This window comes from Protomyctophum bolini, assembly GCF_963924005.1.
Source record: "Protomyctophum bolini genome assembly, chromosome: 17".
Classification (NCBI taxonomy): domain Eukaryota; kingdom Metazoa; phylum Chordata; class Actinopteri; order Myctophiformes; family Myctophidae; genus Protomyctophum; species Protomyctophum bolini.
The window spans coordinates 19,154,789-19,176,267 of NC_137878.1; the positions used below are offsets into that span (position 1 = coordinate 19,154,789).

Genomic DNA, 21,479 nt, shown 5'->3' on the forward strand with positions numbered 1-21,479 from the left:
CTGTGAGCTTGTAGATCGGATATTCTTCGCCGCACGACACCGTCGCGCATCGAACTATGAATAGTGCTCCAATCGGCTGGCGTGGTGGACTCCAGTATCTACAAACAGGAGATTGAACAGCATCATCACTCGCTCCACAGCAGCAACAGCTCTGCAGCACATCAGCACACACCACCACACCTCGCTTTACAAACCTAAAGAGGGATCATTTAACCTTTGCACGATCAAGGTGAGACCCTATTTTTTTCCCCTAGGACTGAAATTAATTGAGTGGCTCTCAATGTATTTCGTCAGCTCAAATAAATGTAACTTAGGCTAATCATAGCCGATGGGCGTGTTCTTCAACAACTGGCTTCATAAATGGCAATTAAGATATCTGGCTGATTTGTATAGTGGGCCGATAATCGAATGAATAGGCTACAGCCAGATCGTGACGGGATCCTCACAGTAGCCGATGTTGGGAGTACAGGTGTCACGCTTGAAGACACTCCCGAGGAACATTTCTTTTGTATGTTTTTTATTTATTTATATAAAGATGATTCAAGATTGGCTACTGGTTTAACGGCTCGTTTCATCATCACCATCATAATAATCACCAGTCATCATGCACCACCACATCACCATCATTGAACACGTGAATTTTATATCTGACTAGGCCTATAGAGCTTCTTAAAAATATAGTTAATTTATTCGACCAGGGCATGGTTAGTGCATAAAAAAATGAATGGGATGTAGTGACGATATTTTCTTGCACAGCCTGTCAGCCTTGCGAGAAGAAATATTATCCACACATTCTACAGATTTGCGAGCTGCATGTGGGGTTGTGTTGGTCGATATTATCTTCAGGTGTCCAGATTGGCACATTCATCACGACACTCGCCGCTGATGGCAATCAAATGCCACTGACTGCGTTAATATGGCTGTCTGCCAGTAACGATGATGGCCATCTGCCATATGCTTGACCTTGCAAGAGGAAACTCGCAGTGATGGTGTGTCATCTGAAAAAGCAAATAAAATAGCAATGGAAAGAAAACCGTTCTCAAGACCAGAGGACAGATACTCCCTCGCAGTCTTCCCCCATCCATCATTTTTTCCCTCACTCTAAAGAAGGCACGTGCCACAGCGCTGCGTTGGTTGGCCACACGCCACAGCCTGAGTGGGCTGCCTTTGCCTTGCCTGCCTGCGATTAGAAGGAGGAGGCGGCTAGCTGAACGTTATACACAACAATGAGCAATTAAAATCCTGCTCTGTTGTTTTAATCATATCTCTTTTGCTTGTCATGTCCATTTCTGTTTGGGAAAGGTTTTTGGGTATAAAGTATGATGGCTTAAGGGCAGGCTACCTGTTGCATAATCTATAGTCCTAAAATGTGTATGACCCAGAATAAACCTAATTATTTTGAAACCGAGAGGCGAGAGGCCATGGTATTTGGCTCTGTTGGTCCTTGGTCAACCAACCATCCATTAAAACATTCTTTCTTTGATGATGCAGTTGGATCATCATATTAGTTGTATCATATTATATTGTAACTAACCAACAAGGATCCCAGAAGGAAATTGCCTCACCTCAGGTAGGCTACATGGGAAGTGCTGTGTGATTTTACATCCCACTTACTCCGTTTTTAATTTCCAGTATTCCAATATTTAATTCTGTGAAATGACAGCTACTATACCGGTATTTACAGTTGTGTGTTTTTATTTCAGCCAAGAAGACAACTTTAGTGGTTTTGTGAAATAATTCTGGGGATATTCTGAAGAGAAAAACGTTTTAGATTCAGGTGGCCTCTTGGACAAATCTGTGAACACCTTCACAACTGCTGCACCTCTTCAAAATGGAGGAAGGCTACCAAAACCGGACTGCTTTCATAAAAGGTGCCAAAGACATTGCCAAAGAAGTCAAGCGGCAAGCCTCCAAGAAGGTCGGCCGCAGTGTCGACAAAGTGTCTGACGAGTATAGCAAGCGCTCCTACAGCCGCTTTGAGGAAGATGATGACGACTTCCCTGCGCAAGGCAACCAGGATGGAGGAGACCACTACCGCGGTGACAGCCAAGCTGCCAATGACGACGAGGGCGGCCACAGTGATTCCACAGAGGGCCACGACGAGGATGACGAGATATATGAGGGAGAGTACCAGGGCATCCCCAGGGCAGAGTCGGACAAGGACGGCCTGGGTGGAGGCCCTGGCTCAGTGAGGGACGGAGGGGAGCAATTCAGGGACATGGGGGTCTCGGAGGCTGAGAGGAGGAAGGACCAGGAAGAGTTGGCTCAACAGTATGAGACCATTCTGCAAGAATGTGGTCACGGCAAGTTCCAGTGGACCCTGTACTTTGTGTTGGGGCTGGCTCTCATGGCGGATGGTGTGGAGATCTTTGTGGTTGGTTTTGTCCTGCCCAGTGCTGAGAGAGACATGTGTCTCTCTGAACCAAACAAGAGCATGCTGGGTAAGGGAAACTCAAGGAAGCTTATTGTTATTATGTATATTTTTTGCTAATATTAAGACAGTTACTACTAATGAAACCAATAAAAGCATTGTTTGTTTATAATAGTGTTTAACCACATGAAAGCCTAACATCCCTATTCAATTTGTAGAGCTGCTATTTTCAGTGCAGAGATTTGATGTAAAGTCATAAAAAAGTAGCGGACCAAGTATTGAGCCCTGGGGGTTGTTGGTCAACGAAGTAGGATTTAAGTGGTTAAAGTATGGCAGGGGAGCTTGGATAGACAGTAGGATAGTCAGCCAAAGTAAAAGTAACACCAACATAAAGTTCTATGGTCCAGTTATGTGTGTGCAGGGCCGGATTAACACCTTAACACTGAAGCTCGAAGGGCCCCCCCTTCACATGCGCACGTAAATCTTTGTGCACACGCGTGTCGCGTGCGCAAAACTTTGGGGCGGGTTTATGCCGTATATTGGCCTATTCCCGCCCCAGAGTGACAGCCAGGCAGTAACAGACACATTTCTTTTTTTTTTACCCACATAGTAAGCAAATGGGTAAGAGAATTCGCCAGTGTATTTCAGTGTACCTTTTTTTAGCTTTTCACGCAATTGCACTTTTCAGCTGCCTTCTCACCAACAATAAAAGACTAAACTTTTTAGACACCATTTATTTCATTTGGAAATGCCCTTAGGCACCAGGGGCCCCTCACAGAAAATGTCCTTGCTAATCCGAATGCCCAAATTGCCCATAAAGTAGATCCGGCCCTGCGTGTGTAGGTGGTGGTGGCAGCACAGTATTGAACATTTCACCTAACATAACCTATTTGTTGTTGTCCTTGCAGGTCTAATTGTATATTTTGGGATGATGGTCGGGGCATTCCTGTGGGGGGCCCTGGCAGACCGGATAGGTCGTCGGCAGTCTCTTCTCATCTCTCTCTCCATCAACAGTGTATTCTCCTTCTTCTCGTCTTTTGTTCAGGGCTATAGCACTTTTCTCTTCTGTCGTCTCCTCTCTGGTGTCGGGTGAGTTCATGGAAATGAAGGAATCAAACTTTCATAAAGCACTGCATTGTTTTGTGCCCACAAGCTTAATAACTTTCATTTCAATTATCCTAACTGCCAAGAAAGCTAATAAGTGCTCATCCTGAGTTATTGTATAAGGAAGAGCAATTACACATCTAATGGTAAATGTCATACTGTTCCCATTTGTAATGAATGAAGAATTGTACTGTTTTGCGGAATGAAAAACAGTGCTATATAATCCATAGATTATGTAGTACCGTTTTGCCTTCTGCTCTGGATCCCAACTGGCATACTTGGGGCCTGAAGTCATGTGGCTTTGTGGTTATATCAGTCACATTCCCACAGAGTTTCTATCCTCATGTTCATTGCTAGCCATGATTACACAGTAACTAGAGTATACAGAAAACGAAAATAGTGTTAATATTCTTGTGACAAAGACCAAATATCTGGGCCAGTAAATGAATCAACAAGTGTAGTAAATTAAATGTTAGGGTTTCTGTACTTCAGCCAAGCCACCTTAGGCTAGCTGCCACTAGCTGTGGTTAATGCTAGTCAGTAGTCACCATGCCAAACAGAACATTTCTGTTAGTCAGTCATGAAGGAAAAAGTGATTTGTATTCTCAGTTCTCACTTGAGTTGCAACAACTTTAAAAGAGCTAAGGTTTTGTCATAGATATGTCATAGATAACTGACATCATAGACTACTCGCATGTCCACATACAGTATAAGCATAGTTTTATTAGACCACAATATTTGTATTTGTATTTTTTAGTACTTCCTCTCTTGTAAAACTTTGTACTTGGTACCAGGTGACGGAGGGTAGAGATGCAGTGTGAGAAGGGGAGGGAGGAAGAGAATGAGTATTTCACCCACACAATAATCTGGCCAATGCTGCGTACCAAAACCTGAACACAATGAAATCATCAACATCACAAGTTGTGTTTGTGTTTTGTACAGGAAGTGCAGGATCTTTTGATCAGTATGTGTAGTGCTCATTTAGTTTCTCATCTTTGCAGGATTGGTGGCTCCATTCCCATTGTGTTTTCCTACTATTCTGAATTTCTTGCCCAAGAGAAGCGCGGAGAGCACCTCAGCTGGCTGTGCATGTTCTGGATGATTGGCGGCATATATGCATCTGCGATGGCCTGGGCTATAATCCCTCACTATGGTAAATAAAACAACATAATACCTAATCTAATGTAATATAACATCCCTTTGGCAGATATTGTAACAACATATAACTTTAATTGAAAGTATTAAGCAAAAGCAACATGCAATACATTTAGAAAGTATCTTCCCCAACAACACTAGTCTAATGTTGACAGCAAATCGAAGATCTCCGCCTACCGATCCGTCTGATGACAAACATCTAACTTGTGAGTCAACTACACCTCTGACCACGGCCGTGTTCATGTTCCAGCTTGAGTCGGAGTGGTATTTACACAGGAAATTATTTGAGATGGTCATAGAAAAGCGTGAGGCATGTGCTCATCCCTCCCTCCCTCCTCCTTTCCTCACAGGATGGAGTTTCCAAATGGGATCTGCCTACCAGTTCCACAGCTGGCGTGTGTTTGTGCTAGTGGCCGCGTTTCCCTCTGTTGCTGCCATCGCTGCTCTCACTGCCATGCCAGAAAGCCCACGCTTCTATTTGGAGGTAAATATGATATCTTACAAGAGTTGAGACGAAACACCATTTAAGTCCATAATAATTATCCATAATGTATAAAATCTGGATAAGGGGTCAGTACTGATGGGACTTTTGGAGGAGGGGTCAGGATAAATTATGGACTTCTTAAATGGTTCTTCGTCTCAACTCTTCATTACAATTTCAATCTAGACATTTAGCAAACTCTCTTATCCAGAGCGACTTACAATAAGCAATGTAATATACAGTATATTTATATATCAAATGCAGAGAGACAGTGTGGCCTTCCATGTGGTGTGAAAGCAACGGGATTCACTTTTCTTTTAATATCATCATGTAGGCATTGATGACATCCCATGTGGGGTTTTCAAGCTGAAATCAATAAATATATCGCCGCTGTCGGGTGGAAACCTTATGCCCCAAACTGATACATTTCCGGCAAATGGAATAGTGTTACATCCAATGTAGTTACTATTACTGTGTGCCATAAATAAGCTCTTGATAATACATAGTACATACTACCAACGTGGGTCTCCCACGTGGGGGACCAAACATGCCGCTCTTCCAAGACAGAATCCCTGCTTGACCAGGGAAGATATTGTACTTATGAACCAACGCCAGGGTCAAAATGCCTCAATGGAAGAGTTGGAAAACCTACAACCACTGCAGATGTACAGTACGAGTCATATTGTGCATACTCTATAACAGCGGTTCCCAAACTGTTTTGGCCATGCACCCCCTGTTACCTATGAAATATAAATTGCATAATATAATTGCTATATACTGTAAGGACATACATTTCCTATTTATCCACATATATGAACCTGGATATATGCAGCATAGGATATACTGTATTCTGCATATATTTGCCATATATTGGCATAATATGTTAATATATTTAAAACAAAACCATAGCACCAACATTAGCTTTTTCATGTAGCGCATACCCTAGAAGGTGCTCACGCACCACAAGGGGTGCACACGCCACAGTTTGGGAACCACTGCTCTAAAATAAAGATTGGTTAAAATAACGTTTTATTCATTCAAATAAGTTCCGGATTGCAGCTTTAAACAAATTATAATACCCATGACATGATTTGAAACATATTTGTACGGTTTGTTGTTTGAAGTGTTGTTTATCCACTCAAATCAGCAAAAATGAACACATTGAAGTGTTTAAAAATGATGAGCTCTGCTTAAGATAACACATGATTGAATGCTGTCATTTCACAACAGAATGGTAAACACGATGAAGGCTGGATGGTTCTAAAGCAAGTGCACGATACCAACATGAGAGCAAAGGGACACTCAGAGAAGGTGTTTTCTGTAAGTAACATCAGTGTTTCTTACAAGTTTATCTGTGCTCACTACTCTACTGGTTTATGCTGTCATGTTTTAAACATCATGCATTTTTGGGTTCAGGTGGATAGAGGCCTCTTGGTCTTGATATGATTATGGATGTCACAATGGCAAAGCACCCAAATGACCCTAGAGCACTAACGTTGGGTGATTTGCACCCACACAATTATGGTTATTGCTGATGTCTGAGGCGGGTGGGTCCTTGGGTACCTTCAGGCTGCTCAGTGACATCATCAAAGGTAGTTTTGTTTCCCTGCCCCCATCCCTGTTTATGTCTACAGGCAGGTTTGAATGTAGGATTGGGGGATTATCCCCCGACGTTAGCTATAATAATAATACACTTTATTTGTATAGCACCTACTACTAGATAGAGAGTAAAACAATTGGGTGAGAGTCTCACCCTACTGTGATTAGACAAGGCTCACATGTCCCAGGAATGGATGCACCAAAGAAGAAGTTCCCAGCTCCATTATGTTTTTGCTTAAATACTTAGTTGTTAAAATTCATTTGATTAAGAGATGTGGAAAATCATACTTGCCCTAGGCTAAAAGGAATGTCTGGTCCATTAAAGGTCACTACGATCAAGACTGTGAAACAGATGGATGAGTTGGTTGACACTGGCACAGACACACCGGTCTGGCAGCGCTACAAGTTGAAGATTATGAGCCTAACCACACAGGTGAGAGGAAAAGGTCTTTCACCATCAGCTAGATCATAGTCAGATATTATCAGTTAGCAATTAGAACACTAGTTTTGTTTGTGCTAAAACGTTACTTTCCGTACATTTCTGCAAACCACTGATACGTGATTTGCATAACAACAGGGACAGAGTAGTAAATAATATGTTTTCAGTTTAATGTACTTTGAATAAAATAAATCGAGGATTGATCATGGACCGCACCTATAGACACAAAAGATAGTAGACACTCAGTGTTAAAATACATCCAGTGTCACAGTCTTTTTCTTTTGAAATATAATCATATAACATTTTCTCTGGCAACCAGATTCAACAAGACGTATCAACATAAGCCTTCACAAAATCAATTTTACTCACTGTTTGTTGACATGTTATAGGTGCGGAGCAACTTCCTTGCATGCTTTAATCCAGAATATAAGAGAACGACTTTCATGCTGATGGCTGTCTGGTTTACCATGTCTTTCAGGTAAGCCAAACGATGTTCTTAAATATTAGGTAATTTGATACCCTTGAAAATGACATTCCTCAATGGTTTCTTGAGGTGACATAAAGGTTAATGATGATGATGATGTTGTTGTTTTGCTAAATGCTACTATCACTTAGCTATGTTGTGATTTACAATCAACTTCACCATACTTGCAGCTATTATGGTCTGACAGTGTGGTTCCCGGATATGATCAAGTACATTCAGAAGCAGGAATATGAATCACGCACAAAGGTCTTCTCCAAAGAACGAGTGGAGCATATCACTTTTAACTTCACCTTAGAAAACCAAGTGCATCGTGAAGGACACTACTTCAATGATAAGTAAGTGTACTTTGTTCCAGAGATGTTGAGGTCAGAATTAAAATCAGGTTCAGATCCAGACTGCTTACCCAAGTTAACCATATTAATATACAGTAGATTCATGCCATGACTTAGTAGAGATAGATTATTTACAGTTGTGAATATTTACATTCTCCCTAAGGTTCCTCAATCTCAAGATGAAATCCATGGTGTTTGAGGATTCCATTTTCGAGGAGTGCTACTTCGAGGACATTACCTCTACCAACACCTTCTTCAGAAACTGCACATTTATTGCAAGTCTGTTTTACAACACAGGTAAACAACAATTTATCAGAATGAGAATCACAATCAAGTTTATTTGCATGTTAGCTCACCTGTATATAAACTTGACATGACAATTTTAGGCCTGAGGACTGAGCCTAAAATGTATGATAATCAGTAGGGCCGGGCTGGGCCGGGCCTCGGGCAGTCCGCCACCGGGGCTCAGTGAATGGGTGAATGTAATGCACAATCTATGTAAAGTGCCTTGGATAAAGGCCATAAGCACATCTGTTCAAAGTACTATATAGAGCTAACACTCTTACATGTACGTTTTTTGGATTCTCTCCCCCTCTGTATTCATTATGACATCATCATCCAAATGATCAGTTCTCAAAATATACACAGTTCTCATATATTACACAAGGGTTTGTCTCTCTGCATGACTGTATGTGGGAAACACTACTATACATCTACATAGTATCTATACTTGTTTTATACTGTAGTACAGGAGTTCTCAACCCGTGGGTCGTGACCCCTCGAGGGGTCAAAGCATTTCCGGTGGTCCCCAGCCAAAAACGTTGAGAACCCCTGCTGTAGTAGGATACCTATTGCCATGATGCCATTGGAAATTGTAATAATACTGCTATGCTTAATTCTGTGATATGCTGGAAGAAACAGTTGAGCAAGTGGTACAGTGGTGATAATTCAGCAGTTTGTGGTAACCACAAATGAGCATCATATGCAAATGTGATTCAATTATCACATTTTGTGTCTATAACAGAATTTTAATTAAAGCCAGCTGATCCAAATGAAGTATGGTTTGATAGTACAAATATGCCATTTAATAATTTAAGCTAAACATTTTACTCAAAGGCACACATTAAACGTGTGGCATATTTATTCATTTATTTCTATCTCTAGATTCAATTGCATTTCCTAATTTCCTTCTGCTGAGGATTCAGCAGAAACATTTGCACATATCCTCCATCTCTCTCTCTCCTCTGTTTAGATTTGTTCAAATACAGGTTTATCGACTGTAAGCTGGCGAACAGCACCTTCCTCCACAACAAAGAGGGCTGCATGCTGGACTTCAGCGATGACAACAATGCCTACATGATATACTTTGTCAGCTTCCTCGGCACGTTGGCCGTGTTGCCAGGCAACATTGTGTCGGCTTTGCTGATGGATAAAATTGGCCGGTTGCGGATGTTGGGTATGTCACAGATTTTAAACTCTATTAAATTCAAGCAATTGCTGTAGGACATCCGCTTGGGTCTTGAATTATTGCCCTGTTTAATAGTCATTATTTTGCCTTGTCCTCTTACCACAGCGGGCTCCAGTGTCATATCTTGCATCAGCTGCTTCTTCCTGATGTTTGGCAGTAATGAGTCAGGAATGATCGCCCTCTTGTGTCTGTTTGGTGGTATCAGCATTGCCTCATGGAATGCCCTAGACGTGCTTACCGTGGAGCTGTACCCCTCAGATAAAAGGTAACAGGTGGCCACCCTCAGATGAATGTGTGTTTTTGTGTGCACCATAACACTTGAGTACCCTACTGTAAGTCATAAAAAAAGGGAAAATGATGAGCATGTACTTATTTTATTTCAATTTAGAGCGGTGATATATTTTGGCTCTATGCCTTCATCAGCGTAATGAGCAATACAAGACAGCTGTGTCAATAATAAGGGGACCTGGGTGAACAGTTAATGTGGTCCGGGTAGACCTGGGTGAACACTTTCCAGGTCACAATCTGGTATGTATTCTAGCCCTGAATAAACCAAGAATACAAAAAACAGTACTCCTTTCCCTTTTACCCTGCTAAAGGGCTTTTCAGACGGAGAGTGACACAACACATGTGCTCTCGCTTGGATCTGCGTGATCGGACTGCAGTCCTTGCGTCAATAGACGCGTTTTAATGCGTCACGTAGAAGTGCTCAAAATGCATGAGTGATGGGTGGAAAAGCGTTTTGGTCATACGATCATAACAGTGATCCATTGACCCATTTCACCTAAAATACATAGATATAGATTGTACAGTAAATCACAGGAGGCACTGTATATTATTTAGCTGTGTATCCACATTCGAACAAAAAATATTACAACTAAAAGAACACACCTGCATTTGAAATAATGATGCATCAGATAGTCTCACATCTCTCTGTTTACAATACAACTCAATATTAATTCTACTCATCTTCACCAAGGTTGCCAACAACTACGGCGGGCACAACAGCCAAAGAGATTCTGAATCATACCGTGAAAATATATGGCACATTTAAAATAGACTCTCTCTTCCCACAGAATACTACAGAATGATGGAGAGCGCACCAAAAGATTAATTCAGCCACTGCTTTACACCTGTAAAACTGATGTGACAAATAAAACAGATTCATATTCTAGACCAAATATCAACGTTTTACCACATAGCTTTCACTGATTTATAAAAGGTCTTTATATTCAATTGTTCCTAATATGAGCAAATTGAGCATTTTTTTGGTTATATAATTAATTAATTATTTAATAATGTATACTTTTATTAATTCTTTGCATGGTACCAAAATTGTACCTGCTTCACGATGTCATAGATGAAGGGTTCTCAACCTAAATTATTTTGGGGGGTCGCCAGGTTATTTTCTGAGGAAAGAAAAAAAAAAAAAAATGAATGGCTGGAAAATGGAAATTAAGAGTTTACATAGGCCTATGTACATGCATAAACTTTCTTTAATGATTATATCTGGTTTCAGTATTTATTTATGATGTATTTTCTCTATTATTAAGGTTATTGTAGCCGTCAATTTGTATTGGGGGGCGGGGTGGGCGTCGCAAGACATGACCAATGCATTTCCGGGGTCCCCAGCCAAAATGTTTGAGAACCCCAACTAGGTCAATGTTTCTCTGAAGATCATCTTAGTAGTATATGGGAATTGCTCTTGATGTACTATATTTTCCCCTATTGTCTTTTCATCCAGGTGCACAGCATTTGGCTTCCTTAACGCTCTGTGCAAGCTGGCTGCTGTCCTGGGCATAAGTATTTTCCAATCCTTTGTTGGCATCACCAAGGCTGTGCCCATCTTGTTTGCTGCCGGTGCCCTTGCTGCAGGTAGTTTCCTTGCAACGAAGTTGCCTGAAACACAAGGTCAAGTGTTACAGTAAAAGTGAATAACCTCCTGAGGGCAGTAGGGTACCTATACCGCTGGACACAGCTAGAGAGAACATCCCCAAGTTCCAGCACTGCCTGGCAAACCCCAAAAGAACAGACAGCCTTCTCCATTGTAAGCCCTGAATCCTATGAAATGGATTGTGTCATTCTTATACTGATACCACTCATGGTGTTTAATTGGAGAAGATACAGAGATAGAAAGAAGTATTCACATTATGACAACAACAGATTTGACCGTTCTAGTGCAACTTTGTGGTATCCAGAATGTTGGCACTCATAACGTAACGTTTGATGTCTCACAAAAGTGTCATGTACATTTCCTGGCCCCAAGAAAAACTGTGATGGCAAATTGTACTACTACGGTTTGCAGTTAAGACAGAATGTACATTTCTGGCATTGTTGGAAATAATGGTGTGAAATACATTGTTTTATTATTTTTTTGGTCATCTGTGCATTGGCTCATATATTTTACATAAATACAGTAAATTAAAAGATTAGGTAAAAATAATATATAATGTATAATGTAAGGTAACACTTTTGAGTCGCCATTGTACCGGATTTCAAAAGATACAATTTCAAGTTACCATGAATTAGCAATAGTACAAGATAGAAAGCAGATTAGCATATAGCAGCTAATAGAACTATGAGATGCACCTGTTTTTTTAATCTATCTTTCTATCTCTCCAAGATGAAAACAAATACCAAAATAATAACAAAAACTACTACTACTCTACTGTCTAATAGAGCCAGGCCTACTGTAGAAATACCTAAAGGAACTAATGTTTACACAGTACAATTACCATAAGACATTCCAGCACACTCACCTCAGCCTAAGACTGGATCCATTCATAAAGAGAAAATATAATTTTTAAGATTCAGATTTTCTTGTCCTGCATGCATCCAGTCTACCTACCTTAGCCTCAACACACAGAACACGTATATAGATGCATTTCAGAGGATTCCTTGTTGTAAATGGGTATATTTTGACGCAGGTTTTAGAGTGTTCAGTGTTCTAAATGTAGCCTAAATATAATGTCCTTCTTTTTATTCCCTCCTGAACCACTAAAGCATTGAAAGCTACAATAGTCCTACAAGGTTTATGCCATTAACAGTGGGTAACAAGGGCATTTCTCCAGAATGGGATTTTTGGACATGTGATGAATGTGTCAACGCCATAACATGATGTTTGCTTGCATTATGGTAATGTAAGTGTATGTGGGTGTGCACATCTTTTAGCTCATCTTTACATAAAAGTTATTTGAGTTATTGTTTATCCCTTTCACTTCATGAGAGTTGGTGGCGGGCATTTATGGGTGGAGGTCAACCATTGAACAGACAATTATTCTTTTAAACATAACATTTTAAGTATTTGGCTATTTAATGTCTAAAATATAATGGAAAAGCTTCCACATTGGCGCTGGTGGTTGTATTCCATTACATGTGGTATTACAAAGCTTTACCACAGTGCCATTTTGTGTTCAGGATCAATCTCCACGCTGCCTGTCACTGTAGTGTAAAATCCCAATCCACTTGTGTGGCTTTGCATGCACGTTCAAGTCAAAATTATTCACATACGAAAAAAACATAGATTTTTTTTTTGAAGACTGTTAAGACTGACATATGAAGTATTCTATCTATATGTATTATATTAAGCCATTACATAATGGTAACTCCTCATATTAAGCACAAATAAAGATTGAAACTAGCATTTGCCCTTAAGGCAATTAAGACTGCCGCCATAGCACACCAAAGCTTATGCCTTAAGGTGAAAATTGTCTACAGACTGATAACACATCATGACGTGTTGTGAGCTTGTAGATCGGCTATTTTCGGCACATGACAAATGCAACTAAATATAAATTAAGCTTTAGGTGCAATAGATATATTGCAGCACAATGACAGGGCACAAAAGGAGAAAATACAGCTTATAAGATAATACCATAAAAGATCTAGGGAAATGGAACATTTGAAATGGTATTATTTGAAATGATTAGATGACATGAATATCTGTTGGACAGATACGAAAACAAATTTGAAAATCGGCAGACTCTGCACACAAACAAGAAAACCGGAGTTGGTATATTAACTATACTGTATACATATCACTACATCAATATCATTTCTCCAAAGGTGCACAGTAAAATCCTCAATGTTAATGTAAATCTGAGGGGATAAAAATGGACCAAGATGAATCCATGTCCATCGGGTTTATTTTCACACTCACAGTTAAATTATCACTGAGGACTTTACTGTGTGTGTGTGTGTGTGGATGTCACAGATGTGAAGTGACAATCAGTTAGTGAGTAAATGCGTGGTGCGTTGTGCGACCAAGTTGTTTAAATGTTATATCAGTGTGTCATGCATGCTTGTGTGTGTGTGTGTGTGTGTGTGTGTGTGTGTGTGTTGCGTGTGTGCACGTGTGTGTGTGTGTGTGTGTGTGTGTGTGTGTGTGTGTGTGCGCGCGCGCGCGCATGTGTGTGTTGAAGAACACACATGATGTCAGTAATTCATGTAGGTCTAGGTTATTCATGCTAGCAAGCACTATAACTGCATTTTGGGTTGAACTTTCTCCCATTTTGAGCCTTGTGCTTGCTGGCATGACGGACAACCATGCTGTTGATTTGGGCTATTTCAGAAGCATGCATACTGTAACTAGAGGACTTAGTTGATCTGACCTGTTACATGTGTACGTCTAAACTGTAGGTGTAATTGTGTGCATGTGTGCAGGAGTACAATATGTGTGCGTGGTGGTTATGTGTGAGGGAACGAGACATTTCTGGGACGCATTGTTTAGATCTAAGCTCTCTATTGCTGTTTCTATAGGAATGTCTTGATTGTGTGTTTTTTTCTTTTCTTCACATTTTAGGTCTAAATTAATTTATATCTGAGGGATTGTTTGAACATTGTATTCATGTGTGGCTGTGTGCTGTAGAGGCCGATGTTGTAGCCTACTAACATCACGATGTAGTACCAAAAGTGCGTGTCACATATTTTTCTACTTTTTCCGTTGTGGTGTTTGTAATGAATGCAGCTCATTTTGGTGATCACAGGACATATTTATGACATGTAAAAAAAACATTTCCAATATTCAGTGTTGATGTCAATTCCCTGTCCCTCTAATATCAGACTTACCTTCCTTTTACCATACTGTAAAGTTAACTATAGGCTATCTAAGATATTTAAAATTGTTTAAAATTGTTCTAACACAAGTGGATGGCAGAGTCCACATCACAACTATAATGACGATTGATGCCAGTGGTGAACAAGTAGTTATAGTTGAGAGTCCATTTGGATCTATTTGGGTCTATTTGTTCACTCTCAGTGTTAAATTAAGAATTGTACTGTGTGTTCTTTCTGTAGAGGCAAAAATAACAACTATCAGGCCTTCTGCAGCTCCTAATAGGTACCTGTGATTGTTAATGCAGTACCGTGTTGACATGCACCCTGTTCCACTGTTGGATAACATGGACATTCTTTATCCTAGAGTGGCAACTTGCACTCATAATTCCTCTGTATGCAACCAGTCATTAAGCATGTTTGTCTTGTATTGTCTGATCAGTTTGGGTGACCTGTATGCCAGGTGTGTTTTCTGTCTGACTGCAGCAAGAACTACTAGTCTTATCTAATTGTTGTAGTATGATGATGACGCATAGAAATGTTGCTTGCAGTGGTTGTTCTTGATCAAAGTGGGTAACTCTGGTGCAACTTATTTTTTGAAGTGGTGACTGTTCTGCTTGTGTACATTGAACCAGGTACACAGTGAAAGCGTCTGTATGGAACTAAATGGACTTGAAAGGGTCCATTTGGTTTTGGTGTAGTGTAGTTACAAATGGATAAATTAACAGTGAGTTTACTGTGTACTTTTCTTTTTTTTTCCTTTTTTGTAACTTTAAAAAGAATTTTTTTTATATAATGCCTGATTTTCTGAGGGATACTGTAAAAGTGTACAATAGATCTTACAGCGACGGAAAGGCAAAGCCAGAGAAAGCCGTTCCACAGAGGTGAAGGGAAACGTGCAAAGAAACATGCATATATATCTTAATTTACAAATGTAGGCCTACCCATATGAATCCGTCTAACAGGGAACGGGGTCAATGTCAGCAATAAAGCTCATCTATGGTTCTCAAGCAGTTCTGAGACAAATCATTTGGACTCTAAAAATGATAAAAGGAAAACAACCACGGCATATTGAGTAACCAAAATAGCACTGTCAATTGAAACTTTTATATTTTAATGTTGCTATGTGCAGGATTGTTATTATTTTACACATGCACGCGCACACACACACACACACACACACACACACTAATCAGCAACTGGACCATAGCTCTTTATGTTGGTGTTAATTTTACTTTGGCTCTATCCTGTATATTAAATGAGAAAATTCAACTCTAAATGTGACTTTCGATTTGAAATAAATGTAGGCTACTGTGTGTGTGTGTGTGTGTGTGTGTGTGTGTGTGTGTGTGTGTGTGTGTGTGTGTGTGTAGAAGCTGTAGATGTTTGTATCTGGATGTATCAGATTTGTGGAACTTAAACATCAAGGAAAACAAGTAAAAAAACATATCAATATGACACAAAACTATTGTATGTTGTCTTTGTGTTTTGTAAATGAACAAAAAAAGGTTGGGTAATTTATTTATTATATTCTGGATATTCAGAATATTTTAGTGATGCTGACAAGGTGCTGTATTTATTTTATGTGAGAGTTGTTGAATATGCTGGGTTTTGCACCTGTGTGCCCTTTATCTATCCAGTTATATGAAGAAAATGTTACGGAAATAAAACCCTGAAGAAAGAGAGCATGGTGTCATGTGATTCTTGTGTCCAATTGGTGTTCCAGTGGGTTCCAGACAGGGGATGGCAATGGCGTATATGCCACCCCCTTGCTATCACATTTGACCAAATAAATGCAGGTTTTATTCTTATTCCATCCACCTTAATTTTCGCAGATAATCAGATTTTAGAGCAACACTTACAGACACTTGTTTTCTGTAACATTCTGCTTTCTGAAACGATATTCATTCATCACTATCACTTTTAAACTAGACTCTTTCATTTTGGTCATTACATGTGGGGGACAGTTGCCACTCTCTAGGCTTTATCATTTATGAAATGATCTGTACATGTCACACTTTACATAATGAATGTAGATCCACTTAGAGTAGACCTACCTAGCTACTACTACTACTACTAAAATGTCAAATATTGATAAATGTGTGGCATGAAAAAGTGATAATTCTGCCTTTTTTAATAGTGGATAACAGCACTTTCAAAGAATCGAGCAGAAAATAAATGTACTATCTTCTGAGGTGCTAACCGTATGTGCTATAAGATGTTATGATGAAAATAGTTAAATAGTTTCTGAATATCCTGATAGTGGCTGTATGCGCAAAAGAGTTGCATAAATTCCAATAACTACAGTCTATTATGTTAACAAGAAAAACACAAACATGCTCATTTGGAGCTACACCGCAGTACGTCGAAGTACAAATCTGGTTTAGGCATGATTAGGTCAGATCACATACAGGTGCGCACTGCTGTTCACACCTATTAAAAGGCTCTCTAATACGTCTGTTGTTCATCGTGTAGTTGTGCAACTGTTTGTCCGCTTGTTTGAAAACAGTGCGAGCCCTGAACAAAGGTAATACAATAGTGTTTCGTTAAATTGTGTTTGTCTGAACATGTTTATGGTCTTCTCTCTCAACATAGGTAGCCATGGTTCACATGACAACAAATTATGATGTGGTGCTTTGACTTTGATGCGTTTTCCCTAGTAAGGAGTTTGTTCTAGCTGTCTGTGTAGCCTACCACCAGGCACTAGCTCAGGGTAGGTGCACTAAAGCCATGTTGGTGTTTTTGAGCAACTTGGTTACAAGTTTAAAAAAAAAAAGAGTGTGTGTGTGTGTGTGTGTATATATATATATATATATATATTTATTTTACTTTTCCTTTCAAGAGTCAAATATGACTGGGAGCCTGCTTCTCGCCCTCATGTGTGGATTTGCAGTGGCCTTTGAGTTCGACCACAATAAAGCACTTGATCAACACTGGGAACTTTGGAAGAAGACTCATAATAAAGTGTATTCTTATCAGGTAGGCCTATCTATTTCTAGACTAGTTGATCTCAAACTTTTTTGATGTCCAGGACCCCAAATTGACACACGTTGGCGGCTGGCCTGCATGTGTCCTCGCACATTGAAAAGATTTTTGACAAGGACCCATTTATGTAAGGCCTCTATATTCTTCCCCAAATGTTTTATACTAATGACACATGTAGGCTACTTCGTCTGCTGCTGTCAACTTTGTTTAATTGCATTTTGACAACTGCTGTCCTATACAATTCTAGTTCTACCTCTGTAATGTCTGTTGCATTATTAATGGTATTACTGTTTCAAAGAAACATGGTGGTAATGGTCATGCCAAGTTTACGTTTCTACAGTATTTTTCTTTTGCTGAATCAATATGCACTCCTTCCAGCTTGAGGAGCTTGGTCGCAGACATATCTGGGAAGATAATTTGGAAATGATTAATGTCCACAACCTAGAAGCCTCCTTGGGCATACACACCTTTGAGCTGGCAATGAACCACCTTGGTGACTTGGTGAGTATTGCTTAGCAAACAGTGGAATATTTGAATTCAGAAGTGTGGTCTTAATGGCTACACATTGATTAGATTGGGCCACTTTGAACATTAATGGTAGGCAAATGATGCTTAATAGACTGGTTTCTTTTTACTGGCAGACCACAGATGAGCTCGCTATGCTCACTGGAACCCGTGTGCCAGCTGACTTGGAGAGATGGCCGTCTCCTGTCAAGGTCAATGGTTCTGTTCCTCCCATGCTCGACTGGAGAGAGCAAGGCTTTGTCACAGAGGTCAAAATGCAGGTAGGAGATCTGGGTGTACTTTTCACTGCAATTGTTGACATTGCAGCAGCAAATGTACCTGTAGATTCTGTAAAATCGTAAGTGCCAATGTATGTCTCCTGAGGGAACTGTAAAGCCTGGGATTTTGGAGTTTACAAATTTATTTTTAGATGCAATATTTGGACTTAAACTTGTTTGTTGCAGGGATCTTGTGGCTCTTGTTGGGCCTTCAGTGCAGTTGGGGCTCTGGAAGGTCAGTTTAAGAAGAACACAGGCACCCTGATGTCACTCAGCCCTCAGAACTTGGTAGACTGCTCTTCAAGATTTGGCAACCATGGGTGCCACGGTGGCTTTATGACCAATGCCTTTGAGTACGTCTTGAAAAATGATGGCATTGAATCTGATGCAGCCTATCCATACACAGGAGAGGTGAGTTTGAGTTGTGCATGGAAGCGATTGACACCGTAGCAGGTCACTGACGGGCAGATCTGCAGAAAATTTGTGCACGTCACTAAGGTTGTTTGAACTTACAATTTCTATTCCATCTCTTGGTAGAACGGTCGCTGCAAGTATCAATCTGAATATCGAGTTGCTAACTGCTCTGGATATGCATTTTTACCGGAGGGCGATGAAAATATACTGAAAGCAGGCCTGGCAGCCATTGGTCCCATCTCGGTTGCAATCGACGCTTCCCGGCCTAAATTTGTCTTCTACCGCCATGGTGAGCTACATCACATTTTAATTAAACGGAGCAGCAGAGTGAGGCTTTAAGACTTGGAACACTTCACCACTAGACTTGTCAGCAACAATATTTGCTTTGCATGTCTATGAGATTTATAGATGGTACAATAAATTGATTTACTTTGTAGTAGCTGCATGTGTGCTTGGAAACTTTCTGTTAATATGGTACTGTTACATTTGAACTTTATTGCATTCAACAGGTGTGTATAGAGATCACACATGTACCCACAGAGTTAATCATGGAGTGCTAGTAGTGGGGTATGGCACTGAAGGTGGACAAGACTACTGGCTCATCAAGAACAGGTCAGTTTTGGTGGTTGGAGTGACCATGTCCACTCCCAATGCTTAACCAAAATGTTAATGGACCTCTTAATATATACTGTATTAACATTTCCCATTTTGACCCAAGACTGAACATTAATCTGACTGCTTCATTATTTGTTTTAATGTGCTTGTCTTTGTTTTTCTTTAGTTGGGGTACATTCTATGGAAATGGCGGCTACATCAAAATGGCAAGGAATGCAGGGAACCAGTGTGGCATTGCCCTCTACCCTTGTTACCCCATTATGTGATCAAATGGGGCAGCCTGGTTTCTGGATGTGCTCGATTCAAGGGGGGGCGGGGGGTGGGCACATGGCACATGGCACATGGCACGCACTTGTAGAAATTCAAATAAATGGCTTTATCCCAGTGATTGGGGAAAGAATATCGTGTGTAAGGTTTCATTTCTCATCTACAAAACTACGCTTGTGCCTGTGTGCACCTTAAAGATTTTAGTATAAGTCATTAGAATTTGTAATAAGGGAATGGGCCTGTACCAGGTCCCGGACTGTTTTATGATGGCGTCATGTGCCAAAATGGCAGGTCTACAAGTTGAGCCATAGCATCATGCTATAATTCAGTGATGGCTAACAAAATGGCGTCACAGGTGCACTCTTTAGCACATTTATTTAAACTGACCAACATTGCAGTAAGACAAATTGTAAAAAGTCTTGCTTACTAAACAGTCTGTCATGTTTTGATTGAATTTGTTAACAGGTTCATACAGATGTATCATTAGCCATAACTGTAAAATAAACACTTCCACTTTCTTTCTGAAGCAAAAGCCTTCACATACTTGGGCAGTGTCATAGACAGTCAGGGTGGCACGGATGCAGACATCAGAGCCAGCAAGGCAAGAGCCGCATTCATCCAACTAAGACCACATCTCAGACTCTTCAGCTCAAACGTCAAGCCAGTACTATTGTGCGGATCAGATGTGGAGGACCACAAAGGCAGCAACGATGACGGCGCAAACATTCACCAACAGCTGCCTGAGGAGAATCCTGAGCATACTGCTGGCGACACATCAGCAACTAGAACTGCACTCTGCCGAGTGCATACTTGCTTGTTGCACACTAGTAGGCCATATATTTCAAATTACAACTACATAAGAGTATGTAGTTGTAATTTGATTAGCAGTATACTGTGGTTACTTGGTGCCAAAAAGTGACAGCCGTCTTTTTCAACCGTTTTTCTGTGTATGCAAATCTGTGCCTGGTTTGCTGGGACCAGATTACACATTACGTCATCGTTGACAGCTGGGACCAGAGTACATGGTGTGTATATGTATGACTAGCTCTCAGTGATGACGTAAGAGAGATGGTCATCTGTGTAATCTGGTCCCAGCAGACCAGGCACAGATTTACAAATTTCAAATTACAACTACATATAGAGTACGTAGTTGTAATTTGATTAGCAGTATACTGTGGTTACTTGGTGCCAAAAAGTGACAGCCGTCTTTTTCAACCGTTTTTATGTGTATGCAAATCTGTGCCTGGTTTGCTGGGACCAGATTACACATTACGTCATCGTTGAGAGCTGGGACCAGAGTACATGGTGTGTATATGTATGACTAGCTCTCAGTGATGACGTAAGAGAAATGGTCATCTGTGTAATCTGGTCCCAGCAAACCAGGCACAGATTTGCATACACATAAAAACGGTTGAAAAAGACGGCTGTCACTTTGAAGAGACCGAGCGAAATTATTACTTGCGCGCTCTGCTTGCGCAAGTAATAATGACCTGGCAGAGGGAGAGTCTACCGCCAGTGGAAGAGGAGATTAAGAGGTGTGGATGGATAGGCCACACACTCCGGAAGCCCAATACCAGCATCACAAGACAAGCCCTTAGATGGAGGCCAAAGAACACTTGGTGCAGGGACCTTATTAAGACTGACGTCAAGCAGTGTGGACTGCTCAGTGTTCTTGTAAATACAATTGTCACAGTGAAAAGTGGATTTCAACATTTGTTTATGTAAAAACTGGGTATGATGAAACTAGTTGTTAGTGCCCACAAGATATTCTATTGCTTCAGACAAGTAAGACGCGCAAACGCGGGAAGCGAACGCAGCTCGTACATGTTTGGGTTTTGGACGTATAGCTGCTTTGGGGACTCCTTATATGGTTATGGCTGAGTCATGGTGACGTAACAGCGGGACAGACACACAGACAGACAGACAGACAT

The 21,479-nt window shown here is 40.5% G+C and overlaps 2 protein-coding genes across 2 annotated transcripts; both read left to right on the forward strand.

The window, feature by feature from the left end:
- Positions 1-1,831: 1,831 nt before the first annotated feature.
- On the forward strand, positions 1,832-11,478 carry LOC308332410 (synaptic vesicle glycoprotein 2A-like; the record flags this gene model as incomplete). Its single annotated transcript, XM_080788304.1, has 12 exons — positions 1,832-2,441; positions 3,280-3,460; positions 4,477-4,628; positions 4,981-5,114; positions 6,342-6,431; positions 7,036-7,143; positions 7,539-7,627; positions 7,804-7,968; positions 8,129-8,262; positions 9,218-9,421; positions 9,539-9,698; positions 11,178-11,478. The coding sequence occupies 12 exons, from the start codon at positions 1,832-1,834 to the stop codon at positions 11,359-11,361; spliced, it is 2,211 nt and encodes a 736-aa protein (XP_080644430.1). The 3' UTR covers positions 11,362-11,478.
- Positions 11,479-16,993: 5,515 nt separating this feature from the next.
- LOC308331989 (cathepsin S-like) lies at positions 16,994-19,555 on the forward strand. The gene is made up of 8 exons (XM_080787569.1): positions 16,994-17,012; positions 17,328-17,464; positions 17,849-17,971; positions 18,112-18,255; positions 18,439-18,663; positions 18,790-18,955; positions 19,176-19,278; positions 19,448-19,555. Exons 2-8 carry the CDS (start codon positions 17,336-17,338, stop codon positions 19,545-19,547), a joined length of 990 nt encoding a protein of 329 aa, XP_080643695.1. The 5' UTR covers positions 16,994-17,012; positions 17,328-17,335; the 3' UTR covers positions 19,548-19,555.
- Positions 19,556-21,479: the final 1,924 nt, after the last annotated feature.